Source organism: Phoca vitulina, unplaced genomic scaffold (genome assembly GCF_004348235.1).
Source record: "Phoca vitulina isolate PV1807 unplaced genomic scaffold, GSC_HSeal_1.0 scaffold52, whole genome shotgun sequence".
NCBI lineage: Eukaryota > Metazoa > Chordata > Mammalia > Carnivora > Phocidae > Phoca > Phoca vitulina.
Genome location: NW_022589755.1, coordinates 4,798,641 through 4,814,066, shown reverse-complemented (window position 1 = coordinate 4,814,066; position 15,426 = coordinate 4,798,641). Strand labels below are relative to the sequence as shown.

The following is a 15,426-nucleotide window of genomic DNA, read 5'->3' as shown; positions in this document are numbered from 1 at the left end:
TTAACTTTTTATTACAGTTATTTATTTATTTTCTTTTTTTGAATTATTTAAAAGATTATGCATTTTTCTTGGTGTCATGAAATTGTTATTTTGATCCTAATATTAGGGCAGAGCATTCAGTATTTCATCATTAAATATGTTAGGTGTAGGTTTTCATCAGTCTTCTTTATGAGGTTGAGGAAGTTCCCTTCTATTCCTGGTTGGCTGAGAGTTTTTTTCAGAAATGGATGTTGGAGTTTGTCAAAAGCTTTTTGCGTATCTATTGAGATGATCATGAGACTTTCCATTTTTCTTTTTTAATATGATCAATTGCATGGATTGAGTTTTCAATATTCTGATCCTGCATTCCTAGGATAAAGTGGTTTTCATCAAAGATGTCTTATCTTTTAAAATACATTGTGGCATATTTTTCACTAACATTTGGTTAATGAGAGATCTAATCTATAGATTTCTTGAAATGGCTTTGGTGTCAGTTAATGCTAGATTCATAGAGTAAGTCAGGAAATGTACCTTCCTCTTTAGATTTGGTAAGAGTTTGGTAGAATTGGTCTGAGTCTCAAATCCTTCTTCCCACCTGGTCAGGCAGTGAGATCTACATGCCCTGATTCAGCCAAGGTTGTTCTGACAGACTAGCTGAACAGATCTGAGCCCTCAGAGTCCCTGCCGGGACCACCCACACATACCAGGTCAATCTTTCTCTGACCACTGTGCGCCAAGGCTGGTTTTCAGATCTCAGAGCTTGCTGCAAGAGCAAAATCCAGCCTGGCACACACCTGACTTCACTTGGACACCCTGGGGAAACATGATCAGTTAAGAGGAATTGGGGGATCATAATTTCTTTTTTTTTAATTATGTTCAATTAGTCAACGTATAATACATCATTAGTTTTTGATGTAGCGTTCGATTCATTAGTTGCGTATAACACCCAGTGCTCATCACCACACGGGCCCTCCTTAATGCCCATCACCCTGTCACCCCATCCCCCAACCCCCCCCTTCTGTAACCCTCAGTTTGTTTCTCAGAGTCCAGAGTCTTTCATGGTTTGTTTCCCTCTCTGATTTCCCATTCAGTTTTCCCTCCCTTCCCCTGTGGTCCTCCGCACTATTCTTTATGTTCCACATATAAGTGAAACCATATGATAATTGTCTTTCTCTGCTTGACTTATTTCACCTAGCATAATCTCCTCCAGTTCCTTCCATGTTGATGCAAATGACAGGTATTCATCCTTTCTGATGGCTGAGTAATATTACATTGTATATGTGAACCACATCTTTATCCATTCGTCTGTTGAAGGGCATCTTGGCTCTTTCCACAGTTTGGCTATTGCGGACATTGCTGCTATGAACATTGGGGTGCACGTGCCCCTTCTTTTCACTACATCTGTGTCTTTGGGGTAAATACCTAGTAGTGCAATTGCTGGGTCATAGGGTAGCTCTATTTTTAACTTTTTGAGGAACCTCCATACTGTTTTCCAGAGTGGCTGTACCAACTTGCATTCCCACCAACAGTGTAGGAGGGTTCCCCTTTCCCCACATCCTTGCCAACATTTGCTGTTTCCTGCCTTGATAATTTTTGCCATTCTAACTGGTGTAAGGTGGTATCTCAATGTGGTTTTGATTTGAATTTCCCTGATGGCTAATGAACATTGTTTTCATGTGTCTGTTAGCCATTTGTATGTCTTCTTTGGAGAAGTGTCTGTTCATGTCTTCTGCCCATTTTTTGACTTGATTATTTTTTGGGTGTTGAGTTTGAGAAGCTGATATCTTGGATATCAGCCCTTTGTCTGTAGTGTTATTTGCAAATATCTTCTCCCATTCTGTGGGTTGCCTCTTTGTTTTGTTGACCGTTTCCTTTGCTGTGCAGAAGCTTTTTATCTTGATGAAGTCCCAAAAGTTCATTTTTGCTTTTGTTTCACTTGCCTTTGGAGAAGTGAAGCTTATACCCAAGTTCATATGTCACAGTTTCGGAGGATGAAAATCTGAGATCAGGGTGCCAGTGTGGTCGGCGAGGCCCTTCCTGTGGGTTGCAGCCTTCTGGGATCTTCACAAGGTGGGAGGAGCGAGGGAGCTCTCAGGCCTCTTTGTAACGGGCCCCAATCCCACTCATGGGGCAGAGCCTCCCAATCAGTTCCCAAAGGCCCCACCTCCAAATGTCATCGCCTTGGGAGTTAGGTCTCACTATATGAAATTTGAGGGGACACAAAGAGGCCATAGCTGGACCCTTTGGAACAAGTTCAACACCAGCTGTTTCTGCGTCACAATGTAACAGGCATTGTGGCGCTCCAGGCTTGTGCTTCCCATCCCGGAAGGGCCAGAGGGGAGTTTCCGTCAGGGTGAGGTGTAGGTAGGGAAGTGTTACTGGGACCCAGGGCCTTTCATGTGCCACCAGTGGGGTGGGGGGTAATTGAGGGGAGTAAGGATTTAGGTCAACCTCTGACATACCAGGTTCTCAGAACGTATGTGATATTCTGTCCGTTGGCAAGTTAGAGGCCTGAGTCTCAGTTGCCCTGTCTCAGGGCTATCACCTCTCTGCCAGTAGGGGTGGCTGACATAACCTGACCAAATTCAGAGTCCTGTTTCCCAGTGAAAATTCACTGGAACTCTATGGGAAGGTGCACAGTGCTCATTCCCTCCAACAGTGAAGGAAAACCCTTGTCTCTTTGGCTTCCCATCATGTAAAAGGGGGCCCAGCCCCTACTGGACTCCTGGCATATGGGAGATGGCACAAGTCTCTGTGAGGGATGAGTCTGTCCTTTGGAGCCTTTGGCAAAGGGAGGAAGCCTCCACCTGGAAACCCCACTTGGTGTATGGATTTGGGACCTCCTGACACAACTAACAGGTGTGCCCTTTTAAAATAGCAGTGATTAAAACCCAAACTAAATAAAGTTTTTTACAAAAGAGTGATTAGCTCATTAGGGAGCTCTCCTCAAAATTGACCCTTAGATGTGTTGTGAGTGTGATGAGGGACCAGAAGGCAAGCTGAGAACAAAGCACAAGCTGACACCCCACAAATTGAACCCTACAAGCACTGGCCTTTGGGAGTTGCCATAGTAACAGAGAGACGCTAAGTTAATGTGGTCCTTGGGGCCTCCCTCAGGCTGCGTGGAGTGGTATAAGAGAATCCCACAGGCTGGGTAGCTTATACCCAAATTCATATCTCAGACTCACCCTACCCCACTGGTGGCACATGAAAGGCCCTGTGTCCCAGTAACACTTCTCTACCTGCACCTCACCCTGACTGGGACAATCCTTGCTGTCCTAAAGCTAAGGGAAGGAAAAACAAATGGTTAATTATAGAGATTATAGTCCTGCAAGACGTGAGTCTCAGTTTACAAATGTCTTAGAGATTTACAAGAAAAAAGCATTCTTACCAATAACCTAACTTCCAGAAGGAAGTGTCTTAATATTAATGCTTTGCTAGAGGGAAAAACCACCTTAACTTGACAATGGCAAGTCCTCCAATATCTTGTAGGTCCTCTTTAGCGTATGAAATTTCTTTTGAAAACCTCCCTTTTCTTTACCTCCCCCAACTCCCAAGAATATAATAGTCACCCCTCACAGTCCAGGTGCAGCAGCCCTTTCTGCCCATGGGTCCCGTCCCCGCGCTTTAATAAAATCACCTTTTTGCATCAAAGATGTCTCAAGAATTCTTTCTTGGCCATCGGCTCCGGACCTCACCAACATTCAAAAACTACATCAGCTCTCTGGCCTGATATTCCAGTTTTGGAATGAGTCAACATGGACTCGATTTTAACAGGGTAGGAAGGGCCCCAAAAGTCCCGTGTCCCATAGAAAGTGCATATTCAAGAATGAAGGCTGACTCTTTCCAGCAGCATCTCAGCTTGACAGGAATAAGTGGTACCTATCCCTTCACAGGAAATTTTAAGCTCCACATTGTAGCCAAAGCCACTGGTCCTAGGAACCCTCATGCATGGCCCTGATCACTGATGGTTTAGGTCAGCTGAAACCTAATGGTGTCCCCTGGGCCACTGGGTCTGGTTAGTCTCATGCCACCTCTGCAGAACCGAAATCAGAGGCAGGTCCTTCCTTCATTGTCACATCTCAGAAACCTGGGCTGCTGCCAAGGGTCCAGCTGTTCAGTATGTTATTTGGAAAACTATGGACCTGCAGATTAAGGACCCCCTCCATCCACTGCCTTCTTGGGCTATGTACTGTGGAAACCAATTGCAGTGCTGAAATACTTGTCTGGGTCACTCATTTAGATGCCTATGGTAAGGGTCTGTTCTTCACAGAGACTGACCAGAATCAAGCTGCTGATTGAGCCTGTTTCTGACGCAAGAGGTATCTCTGCATGGCCCACTTGTGACACCCACCCCCCCCAGCATTACTGAGGTATATTTGAGAAATAAAATCGTATGATACTTAAAATGCACCCTTAGCTATGAAGACCCATAGTCTCAGTGAGCTGGTAGGGTGGTGGGGAGATCTTGGGCACATGGAGGTCAAGAATTGAAATATGCAACACCCCCACCGTTCCCTTTTTACAGGGAGCAGCAGTTTCCTAAGTGGAGTGGTGAGGGGTGTTTGGAAAAGAAACTTGGGTTGTTCAGATGTGTCCAGGAGTCCTAGCTCAGCCTTGCCCTTCAAGAGGTGCAACGAAGGGGGAAGAATCATCCCAGGCCTTCCCTTCCCCATCCCCAACTCCCTCTGTTAAGGTGGTCCTCAGAGGTGGGTGGGGGACTTTGCAGAAGGTGGTCCTCAGAGGTGGGTGGGGGACTTTGATTGAGGCTTGGAACAGAGATTAGTCAGAGGCAACAGTGCTCCCACTCTGTGTGAGGAGACGGACTCCTTCGCATGGTCACAGTGCCAGCCCTAGGGATGGATTTTCTGAGACAGAGACAGACAGACACGCGGGGTTGTGATGGTGGTGGTTGTATGTGGTTCTGGGGGCTGGAGGACCAAGGCTGAAGAGAAGCAGTGAAGGGGAGACATTTATGCAGAGATCTGAGCATTAAATAGGAACTGCTCTCCAAGTAAAGGGATGGTTTGGATAAATGCTGTTTGACGTGAAAAAGCATGATGTCGTGAGAGGACACGAATTTTCCAGGACCGCTGACGTGTAAAACGGGGAGTGGAAGATGTGCCTAAACCCGGTTTAGGAACCAGATCCACAAGGGCCTTGAATATCAGCCCGAGGGCTTTGAGTTTCATCCAGAGTAAGGCAAGTCACCACCCTTCTTTGGGCCTCCGCATAATAAGGCAAAAACCAAAGGCTCACTCCCGTCTCCTCCCTCACAAAGTTGCCGCTAATAGGCCCACCAGCCACCAGGACACTGGAGCAGGAGCCAAAACTTGCAGGCTGTCTGGGTACCCCCCACATGACGTCATGCAATCCGAGCAACGCATGCGCAGAAGCTTTGTGCCGGACTCGCCAGAGGGCGGGTTTTGCCTCCTTTGAATCCCTCCGTTTATTGGCTAGGAACAACTGCTCGTCTCGCTCGTTGTTAGCGGCGACGTAGGCGGGTACAATCTTGGTCTCTAAGATACCGCGTACTTCCGTTTCCTTCCCCTCTCCGCTGTACTGAGGCAGCCTGACCTCAATGCCTTCGACCAATGGCAAATGGGCGGTGGGCGGGGCCTCGTTTGTCCGGACCAACGAAATGCGGGTTTGGCCCGGCGTAGCGCGGCCAATGACCGTGGGGCAGCCCCTGTAAAGTGGCTCGGGCGCCCCCACGCTCGTCTTTCGTCCTCTTTCCAGCCCTACCCCTCCCTGCCCCCGTTTCAGCACGGCGCCGGCCGCAGCCTGACAGGGACGGGACGGAGCCAAGATGGCGGCCGCCGACGGCGACGACTCGCTGTACCCCATCGCGGTGTTGATAGACGAGCTTCGCAACGAGGATGTTCAGGTCCGGAGGCCCCGGGGGTCTTGGGGAATACGGGAAGGGGTAATGGGGGCACGGACGGCCCTCGCGGACAAGGCTCAGTGTTCGCTGGGAGTGGCGGAAGGGGGCGGCGGCCAATCAGCGCCCAGCTCTCACGTCTCCGGGACCCCAGACTGGATGAGGCGGCGCCCGGGATTGGGTATTAGCCCACCCGAGGGCGGGAGGCAGGCCACCCCGGAGGGGTCCCGGGCCTGCCAAGTGCGCGCGGCGGCCCGGGTCCAGGGAAGCCGCGACCGGGGAAGGGGTCGGGCCACTGGGTGGGGCAGAGGGAAGGGCTCGGTGATTGGCGGCTGCCGCTGAATGGCCCCTTGGGGATGGGGGCGCGCGGCTTGCTCCGAGTGGGGGAGGGGCCCTGGTAGGTTTTCTCCTTACTCTGCTCCGGCGGCTGGGCCTCCGCACTGTGGGGTGAACTTTCTAAATGGGGACTGAGCGATGACAGCTGCCTTTCCCAGCTCCTGCTCTCCCTTCCTCTTCAGTTTTCGTGTAGATTCCCGAAGGGGAGGGGCGACGAAAACACTCCATTCCCAAGGGGGCAACTAGCCAAATCTAAACGCGGATTTAGGTGGAAATTCTCCCCCCTTCTGGGATCCTGCCGAGCTGCGGGTGGGCAGTTTACTAAACAGCCTAACACGTTTCTGGTGAGACGGGGGCCCGGCTGAGCCGCGCCGGCGAATGGTTGAGAAGACTGAGGACTCCAGGGTTTGTCCATCCCAGCTCCACCTCCCCCCCGCCGTGTGACCTTGTGCAAATTACTTCACCGCTCTGGGCCTGTTTTCCCTGAAATGCGGGCTAATAATAGTTTAGACCTCCCTGGGTGGTTGTGATGGACTAGATGAGTTAAGACTGCAAGTAAAATAGAACGGTGCCTAGTTGTTACATAAAGGCCCAGTAAATGTTAGCGGCAGTTACTGGGAGTAGTAATCGAAGAGCTCCCATTCCACTTATAGGGGCCTCAATTTCTGTTTATGAGATTGAGCGGACGGCACTGGGCCCAGCCTCTGCAGTTCGAGGTACATCACTGGTTGTGGAGTCAGACAGACTGCTGTTGTACTCCTGGCGCTTCTACTTCTTGCTAATTGACATGGGCAAGTTGGTTAATCTCCTTAGTCCTTGGCTTTCCTCTTCTCTCAAATGGAGGTAATTATCTAGTTCATAGGGCTCTTGTGTGAATTCGTTTGTTCAGTAAACACTTGCCACCTATCAGTTACGGTGCTGAGGATATAATGGTGACACCAGTTGTTATTCAGGAGGCACCAGCTGTGAAACAGCTGAATACATTATTAACAGGTGTGAGATGTGGGAAGACAACAACAGGGTATTGTGATGGTGAATCAGTATTTATTGGGCCTCAGCTCTGAGTAGGGCATTATTTTAGGCACAGGTATACAACAGGGAACAAAAACTAGTGGCCTCATGGAGCTTTATGTTGCAGTGTGGGGAAACTGACGATAAGACAATTAAGTTAAAATGTATACTATGTAAGATGGCAATAAGTGCTTTGGAGAAAAATGAAGCAGGGATGTGGAGGACAGGAAAGTGTTACGAGTTTAGATAGGATGGCTAGGAAGGCCTTATTGCGAAGGGGACATTTGAGCAGAGATGTGAAATGAGGAGCAGGCCCTCATAGATATCTGGGGAATAGCATTCCAGGTAAAGGAAGCGAGTGCAAAGGTCCTGAGGCAGCAATATGCAATGCATGCTCTGTGAACTGCAGGAAGCCAGTGTGACTGGAGCCAAGAGAATGAGCCGTTGGTGTTGGGAAATGAAAATGAAAGGGGCTATGACTCAGAAGGATCTTGTGAGCAGTCACTTAAACCAGGTGTTGCCACATCATTGAGCACGATTCAAGAAGGAGTTCTTGAGATGTTTTACAGTGCAACTTGACAAGTTTATTTAGTAGCATGGGGACCTGTGGGTAGAAGGAGCTGTACTTCTGCTGTATGAAGCCAGTGGTTATATGCTTAGTGCTCAAGGGGCAGCGGACGTGCAGGGAGTATTAGATCATAAATGTTTTCTTTGGATTTCTACTCGTAAAACTACTTTCACAAGGTTTCTCTGGTGCTTGTCATTTAGCTTGGTATTAACTCTTGGTGAGATGTATAGGCAGTCCTGAGACCCTTTAAGAACGTAGCAAACAGCTCGTATTTGATCCTTACTGAAACTATGCAGGCTATACGTCAGCCTTCTGGGCTAAAGGTGAACATTTTCCTGCTGCTTTCCCTCATCACAGGGATTGGCAAATGGCCAGGGGTGGCCCTTTGCGTTTTTATTTTTTAATAAATTATTATTTGAAAACACAGACCCTTTCATTTACATATTATCCATAGCTGCTTTTGTGACACAACAGCAGGGTAGAATTGAGTAGCTGCAACAGAGACCGTTTGGCCCCTTAAAGCCTATAGTATTTACTACCTAGTTCTTTACAGTAGAGAGAATGCCAGCCTTTGACTTAAGGCACCTCTGTATTAAATCCCATTCTCTCTCTTCCCCACCCTACCCACCTCCCTGCCCCCAAAGTGGCCCATGTTATCAGGTCCTTACAAACCTTGGTAGTAATGTGCTGTTCAGTGTGGTAGCCACTTTGTGGCTATTGAACACATGAAATGTGGCTAGATTGAGTTGAGATGTACTTGTAAATAAAATACATACCAGATTTCAAAGACATGCTATGGAGAGTGTTAAACGTCTCAGTGAAGCTTTTCATCTTGATTACCCGTTGAAATGATAAAAATTTTGGGTTGAATAAAATACATTAAGATTAATTTTGTATGCGTATTACTTTTTTTAAATGTTACCAGAAAATATAAACTTACATGTATGGCTTGCATTTATTGTCTGCATTATATTTCTTTTTTTTTTTGGTCTGCATTTTTTTTCTATTGGGTTTTTATTTTTTTAAACACTAAATATTTTGTTCTACAACTTGCACTTTTTGCTTAGTATTTCTTCCGTATCTTTTCATGCAGGTGCATACAGATCTGTGTTTAAAAGGAGTTTGAACATTTTCCCAAGAATCAGAGACCAAATCTCAGAGATTGCATCTGTGCCCATGTGTGTGGGCTTTCTGAGGACAGGGCTTGGCTCTGATTCATCTCTTAGGATTCAGTGGCTCAGTACAGGCCTCAGAATTGAGGAGCTCAGAAAGGGTTGAATAAAAATAACAGCTGGTATCTGTTGGGTGCTTGCTCTAAGCTAACTGCTACAAAGGGCAGTACATTTACGAGCTTCCTGAATTCTCAGCCACCCTCTGAAGTAGGTCCTGTGCATACCTACGTTTTCCTGATGAGGAAATGAAGCACAGCATAGTATGTAACTTGGCCAAATTCATGCAGCTGAGAAGTGGAGGACCCAGGAAAGGTTCCCAAAGGAAGTGTAAGACCTGAGGAGAGAAGAGAATTTCGGGTGGACAGAGACTTGCTGACCATATCCATATGCCAGGTATTTTAATTGGTCTTTAATGAGACAGTCTAGGATACTAGGAAGAACATGGGTTTTGGAATCCTCTAGTCTTGATTGATTTGCTCAGCAAATACATGTTCAGCACCTCCTATGCGCCAGACTGTTTTAAATGCTAGAATATGGCAGGGAGTAAAACAGCAAAGCTGCTGCCTTCATGGGGCTTACGGTCTAGTAGAGGAGGCAGGCAGTGGATCAGGAGTGTGATGTCAGTGGCAGTAATTGCTTACTAGAAAAATAAGGCAGGCATCAGGGTCTAGAGCAAGCCCAGGGCTGCTGGTTTTTTGTTTGTTTGTTTGTTTAATTTTATTTATTTATTTTTAAAGGTTTTATTTATTTGAGGGAGAGGGAGAAGCAGACTCCCCACTGAGCCCGATGTGGGGCTCAATCCCAGGATTCGTAGATCATGACCCGAGGGAAAGTCAGCTGCTTAACCGGCTGAGCCCCCCCAGGCGCCCCCCAGGGCTGCTTTTTAGATAGGGTAGTGAGGGAAGGTGATAGTGGAGGAAGTGAGGATCTCTGAGGAAGTGATAGTGAGCAAGGACTTGAAGAAATGAGGGAGAATGAATGGGGGGGGCAGTCCAAATAGTTGGTACAAAGACCCTGAGGTGGGAGCATGCTCATTGTGTTGGAGAAGAGCAAGCAGGCCAGCGTGGCTAAAGCAGAAAGAATGGCAAAGTGGTGAGAGGTGAGGACTGGTCCAGAATGAGATAAGTGAAGGCCCGTGGACCAGAGCGAGGGCTTCTCTGAGTTTCAGGAGCTGTTGCAAGGATTTGCGTGGAAGAATGACATGTTCTGACTTAATTCTAAAGGATCCTCCCGGCTGTTGAGTAGGGGCCGGGCAGGAGCAGATAGACCTATTGGGGTGTCCTTTCAGAGCACCCAGGTGGTGTTGGCATGGATGTAGTGAGAAGAGGTTAGATTCTGGGTATGTTGAGAGGAGGGCTGTTGGGGTTTGCTGGTGGATAGGATGTAATGTGTTGGGTGGTGAAGGGGGAGTCAGGGATGACTGAGCTTTGAATCCCAGCTCTGCCAGTTTGTTCCCTGTGTGTGCTTGGACCAATTCCTTTTCTTCATTGGGCCGGGATTCCTCATCTGTAGAGCGGGACTAATGATGAGGAAGCAGCATCTGCTGTGGAGGTTGTGAAGATGCAGTGGAATCGGCAAATTAAGTGGCTGCCTAGAAGTAAGCATTCAGTAAGTGACGACCTTGTTCAGTTGTTGTGGTAGCTTATTGTTTTATACCTGGGAAAATGATGTGCAAAGAGATCGCGTCCCTTACCTAAGGCCTCCGCAGTCAGTAGGCGGCAGAGGCCGGACTGCAGTATGCACAGGGGTCTGGGGCCCCGTGTTGCTTACAGTGCGGTCCACTGGTTGAGAGGCTGGATCTCTGTGTTAGACCTTCTCTGTGTTTTCTCATCTGTAAAATGGGATTTTGTAACTTAGGAGTTTGTAAGGGGGTTGTGAGGATTAAATAGTATGGTACATGGAAAATGCTTAGAACAGTGCTTGACGTGTTATAAGTGTTTAGTAAGTGTTGGCCCGTAGTAGTCGTGGTGATAAGATAATGGGGGCTTTGTCAAGGTCAGGTGCTTGGGTATTTTTAAAGACTATTCTGTTTATTTAAGAGAGAGAGCGCATGCATGAGCGAGAGCAGGGAGAGGGAGAAGCAGACTCCCTGCTGAGCGCGGAGCCTGATGTGGGGCTTGATCCCAGGACCTGGAGATCATGACCTGAGCTGAAATCAGTAATTGGACACCCAACCTGCTGCGCCACCCAGGAGTCTTTAAAGACTATTCTTTTCATGATTACTCTAGAGCAGTGGTTCTCAACTTGGGCTGACTTCGTTTCCCCAGGAGACAAATGTCCGGAGATATTTTCGGTTGTGTCAGGACCGGTGCGGGGGGAGTGCATCTGGGATCCCGCGGGGAGAGGCCAGTGATGCTGCCCAGCGTCTTATGATACACAGGACGGCCCCCACCACAAAGGTGATCCAGCTCCAATTAGAAACCCTGCCATGTGCCCAATAGCATGATGAGTACTTTGTGTTAAGTCCTCACAGAAGACATCTGAGATAGGTGCTAATTCACTTTCCTTTAAAAGTTTTTTTAGTAGTTAAATATCAGATGTCAGAAATTGCCACATATTTTCACCCGTTCCTCACCCTCCCTCAGGTTTTTTGGGGGTTTGTTTTTAAGTATTTTAAAAGTCAGTTCCAGGCTTCAGACATTTTCTCCACGTGCTTTGTTAGGCATGGCTAACACCGGATGTTTTTATAGCCATGGTGCCGTCATCTGCATCATGCCAGGCAGTTCTAACTGTGATTCCTCAGTATCATCTAAACCTCAGTTCATAATCAGTTTTCCCCGATTGCTTCAGAAGTCTCCTTTACATTTGGCTTGTTTAAATCAGTTTGTGAATTTGTGAATCTTGGCATTTAATCAATAAGGATACTCAGTTTCCCACAGCCTACTAAGTAATGACACTAGGAAATAGCCAAGGGCACTGGGTTTCAGGGCAGCATTCACTCCTTACCACCAACTGAGCCCCCTGTGCAAAGTCTAGGCCTGGAAGTAACACAGGGAGACAGTGCCATGGGTGGAAGCAGACTGGGATTTTGAATCCTGGTCTGGCCACTTTCCAAATTATTCAACCCTTCTGGCTTTGGTTTTCTTGTTAAATGAAAAAAGGGTGGAAGACTCAGAGGCTGGGTGGTGTGGGTTAGTGAGATGGACTGTGTAAAGACCCTGCAGTCACTGGCTACTGTCTGAGACCTTGCAGCAGCTTGCCCCATGTCCATGTCTCAGGAACGTGGAGTTAAAGCCCTGACTTCTTTTTATGGAATGCATGGGGAACTGGTGAAGCAGAACTTAGAACTAAGGTTGCTCTCTGAAAGTTTAAACTGGAAGAGAGAAGTTGTGTAGGAAGGCAGTGCAGAACTGGGTTCAGGTTGCAGGTTCTGTCCCAGACTGGGAACCTGTCCCAGTTGTGGATGCTTGCCTGGCTGTAGGATGAGTGTGGGGCTGGTGTCTGTCTCTTGCGCCAAAAGAGAGAACATGTGTAGAGTACCTAGCTGTGTACCTGGCACATATTAAGGACTCTAAATTGTAGTTGAGTTTTTAAAAACTGAAATTGTTTCTTTTTATGCTTTTTTAGCATGCCCAGCCCTGTACTAGGTTCAGGAATCACCATTGATGACAGTCCTGACCCTTGTCCCAGAGACAAGTCACCTTCCAAATGAGGGAAACAGGCACGTCCATAAATAATTATCATGCCAGGCAAACTGCTGTGAGAAGTATTCCCTCCAGTGCTGCAGCTTCTGAGGGTGGAGCGATTACCGTTCACTCCTGCCCCTGAAATGTCAAATACATAAGAGACAGTGGTAAAGAATAACAGCTAACACTGAGGTGCTTGCAACCTGCCAGGCTCTGTCTCTAGGTTCTCCCTATTTGATCAGTCCAGCAATCCCGTGAATTCAGCACTGTTGTAATTCCCATTTTACAGGGAGGAAACAGAAGCTCCGAGGTGCCCAGACTTGCCCGGGACCCTTAGCTAGTGGGTAAAGCCAGAGTTACGTGCTCATTTGTTATTAAAAAAAAAAAAAAAAATCATGTAGAAATACAGGTTGTGATGCCCATTTTCACTCTTCAGCAATGCTAAATGATGACCAGGTGGGTGCTTAGTGTTTCACACCCACATACATTATGTTCATTTAAAAACATGATCCTTTGTGGAATAAGGAAGAAAGATATATAGACTTCAGGACTTTATAGGAGGTAGAGAGACTTGTGTCACTCACTGAGCATTTCCCCCGGCCAGCCGAGGCTCCTTGCTAAAGCACACGCCTTACCTTACAGACCCCACCACCTGTTCCAAACAGTAACAATTTGGAGCATCTTCCTCTAGAAACTTTTTATCTCTGCTCTATTCACATCTGTAGTTCCTTTATCTAAAAAAAAAATTAATCCCCCAGGTATTTATTAGGCTCTAACTCTGGGCCAGGTGGTGTCCTAGGTTCTTGGGGCACAGGGTGAAGAAGACAGAGTCCCTACCCTGCGAAGCTGATGTTCCGGTGGGGAAGGACAGACTGAACAAAGAAGTCTGTGTCGAGAGTGGTGAGAGGTCATATATGTGGAGAGTGATGGCATGCTATTTTCTCTGGGTGGTCGTGTGTGAGGATCCAGCAGAGACCTGGGTGAAGCAGGGGGACACCCTGAGGTGTCTGGAGGGAGAGTGTTTCAGGCTGAGGAAATAGTACATCAGCGAGCGCGAAGAACTTGGTGAGAGTGGTGTTGCGTTGTTGGTTTGTTGGTTACTCTCAAGGAAACCATTGTGACAGGATTTCCAGGGGCAGGGGGGCGGTGAGCAGGGCGAGTGCGTGGGGAGGGGGCTAGATTACGTTGGACTTCATAGGCCATAGCAAGGCCTTTGGATTTCAGTCTGTGAAGGGAAGATGGATTGCCTGTGGCTCACACCGTACACATTTGTGGCGGGGAAGCTCCCTGGGGCCACACTGTACGTGTTCGTGTCAGGGAAGCTTTGTGGATCCAGTGGGAACATGGGCCTTAAAAAGTGAGTAGTACTTCTACAGGTGGATGTAGTGGCGGGGGGAAGATTTTATACGTTACGTCTCTATGTACTGGGCTGTGTGCTGAGGGCTGGTGGGCATACAGGCAGCCCCAGCCCAGGGTGACGGGCTGTCGCGAAACCACGTATGTGGAACGTCACGGGTGCTTGACAGGTACCTGCTTGGGGGGCCGTGCACAGGGTAGACTTCAGCACTATGCCACGATCAAGGGACAGTAAGGATTTCTTACTGATGTTATTAATAGCTGCTCCATCAGGAATGTCACAGAGAACGCAACCAACAGTGGTTTCAACAAGTTAAGGATTCATTTTTTCCTTACATGACCAGTTTGGCAGCTCAAGGATGTCACAGAATTGGGTCAGAGTAGGCCGTTCCTTTGACCTGCCTTGTGTGGCCCCAAGATCGCTGCAGCGTCTGTTGTCATTAAGTCCTCACAGAACCACACTGGAAGCAGGGGCCGACCCAGGACAGAGACGTTTTTTACCTTGTCATCCTCCCTTTTTTCCCCCCCTGGGAGGAAAATCTTTTTTGAAGCTCCTTGGCTGACTTGCCCTTGTCTCTTTGTGCAGAACTAGGTCATGTGCTGAGTTCACTGGAATTCATTTTGTCTATAAATAAGAGAAAAATTCTAAAAGAGGCTTAAATGGCTTGAAGTTTATTTCTGACTTATGACCAAGAAGTCTGATGGTCGTGCAGGCTGGTGTGCCACTCTTTCTTTTTCTTTTTCTTTTTTTTAAATTTTTTTATTGTTATGTTAATCCGCATACATTACATCATTAGTTTTAGATGTAGTGTTCCATGATTCATTGTTTGTGCATAACACCCAGTGCTCCATGCAGAACGTGCCCTCCTCAATACCCATCACCGGGCTAACCCGTCCTCCCACCCCCTCCCCTCTAGAACCCTCAGTTTGTTTTTCAGAGTCCATCGTCTCTCATGGTTCGTCTCCCCCTCCGATGTCCCCCCCTTCATTCTTCCCCTCCTGCTACATTCTTCTTCTTCTTTTTTTCTTTCTTAACATATATTGCATTATTTGTTTCAGAGGTACAGATCTGAGATTCAACAGTCTTGCACAATTCACAGCGCTTACCAGATGGTGTGCCACTCTTTCACTCTTTGGTGTCAGGGTCTCAGGCTCTTCCACGTTGCACTCTGCTTGTATGTCCTCCATCCTGCCCTCCCCATCTCCAGGTTACCTCACGATCCCCAGGTGGCTGCTGAAGCCCAGCCATCATAGCCCCCCATTCCATGCAGGAAAGAGGGAAGAAGAGTGTGACCGCAGGTCCCCTTAAGGACACTTCCTAGAAGTCACACACACCATTCCCACTGGGATTTCACTGGCCGGGCGTTAATCTCCTGGTCATGTTGGATGAAAAGGCAATTCAGAAATGTCTTTTCCTGGGAGTCATGTGCACAGCTGAAAACCAGGAGTTATGAGCGGCAGTGTAACCCAGTGCAGGAGCTCTTAACCTGGGGCGCA

General features: G+C 47.7%; 1 protein-coding gene across 1 annotated transcript in view; it reads left to right on the top strand.

Moving 5' to 3' along the window:
- Positions 1–5,688: 5,688 nt before the first annotated feature.
- The window catches only part of PPP2R1A (protein phosphatase 2 scaffold subunit Aalpha), a 39,624-nt gene continuing 29,886 nt past the window's right edge, over positions 5,689–15,426 (top strand). Inside the window, exon 1 of the mRNA XM_032388476.1 lies at positions 5,689–5,866. Within this exon, the coding sequence (XP_032244367.1) occupies positions 5,789–5,866 (78 nt within the window). The 5' untranslated portion in view covers positions 5,689–5,788. The remainder of the gene's footprint in view (positions 5,867–15,426) is intronic.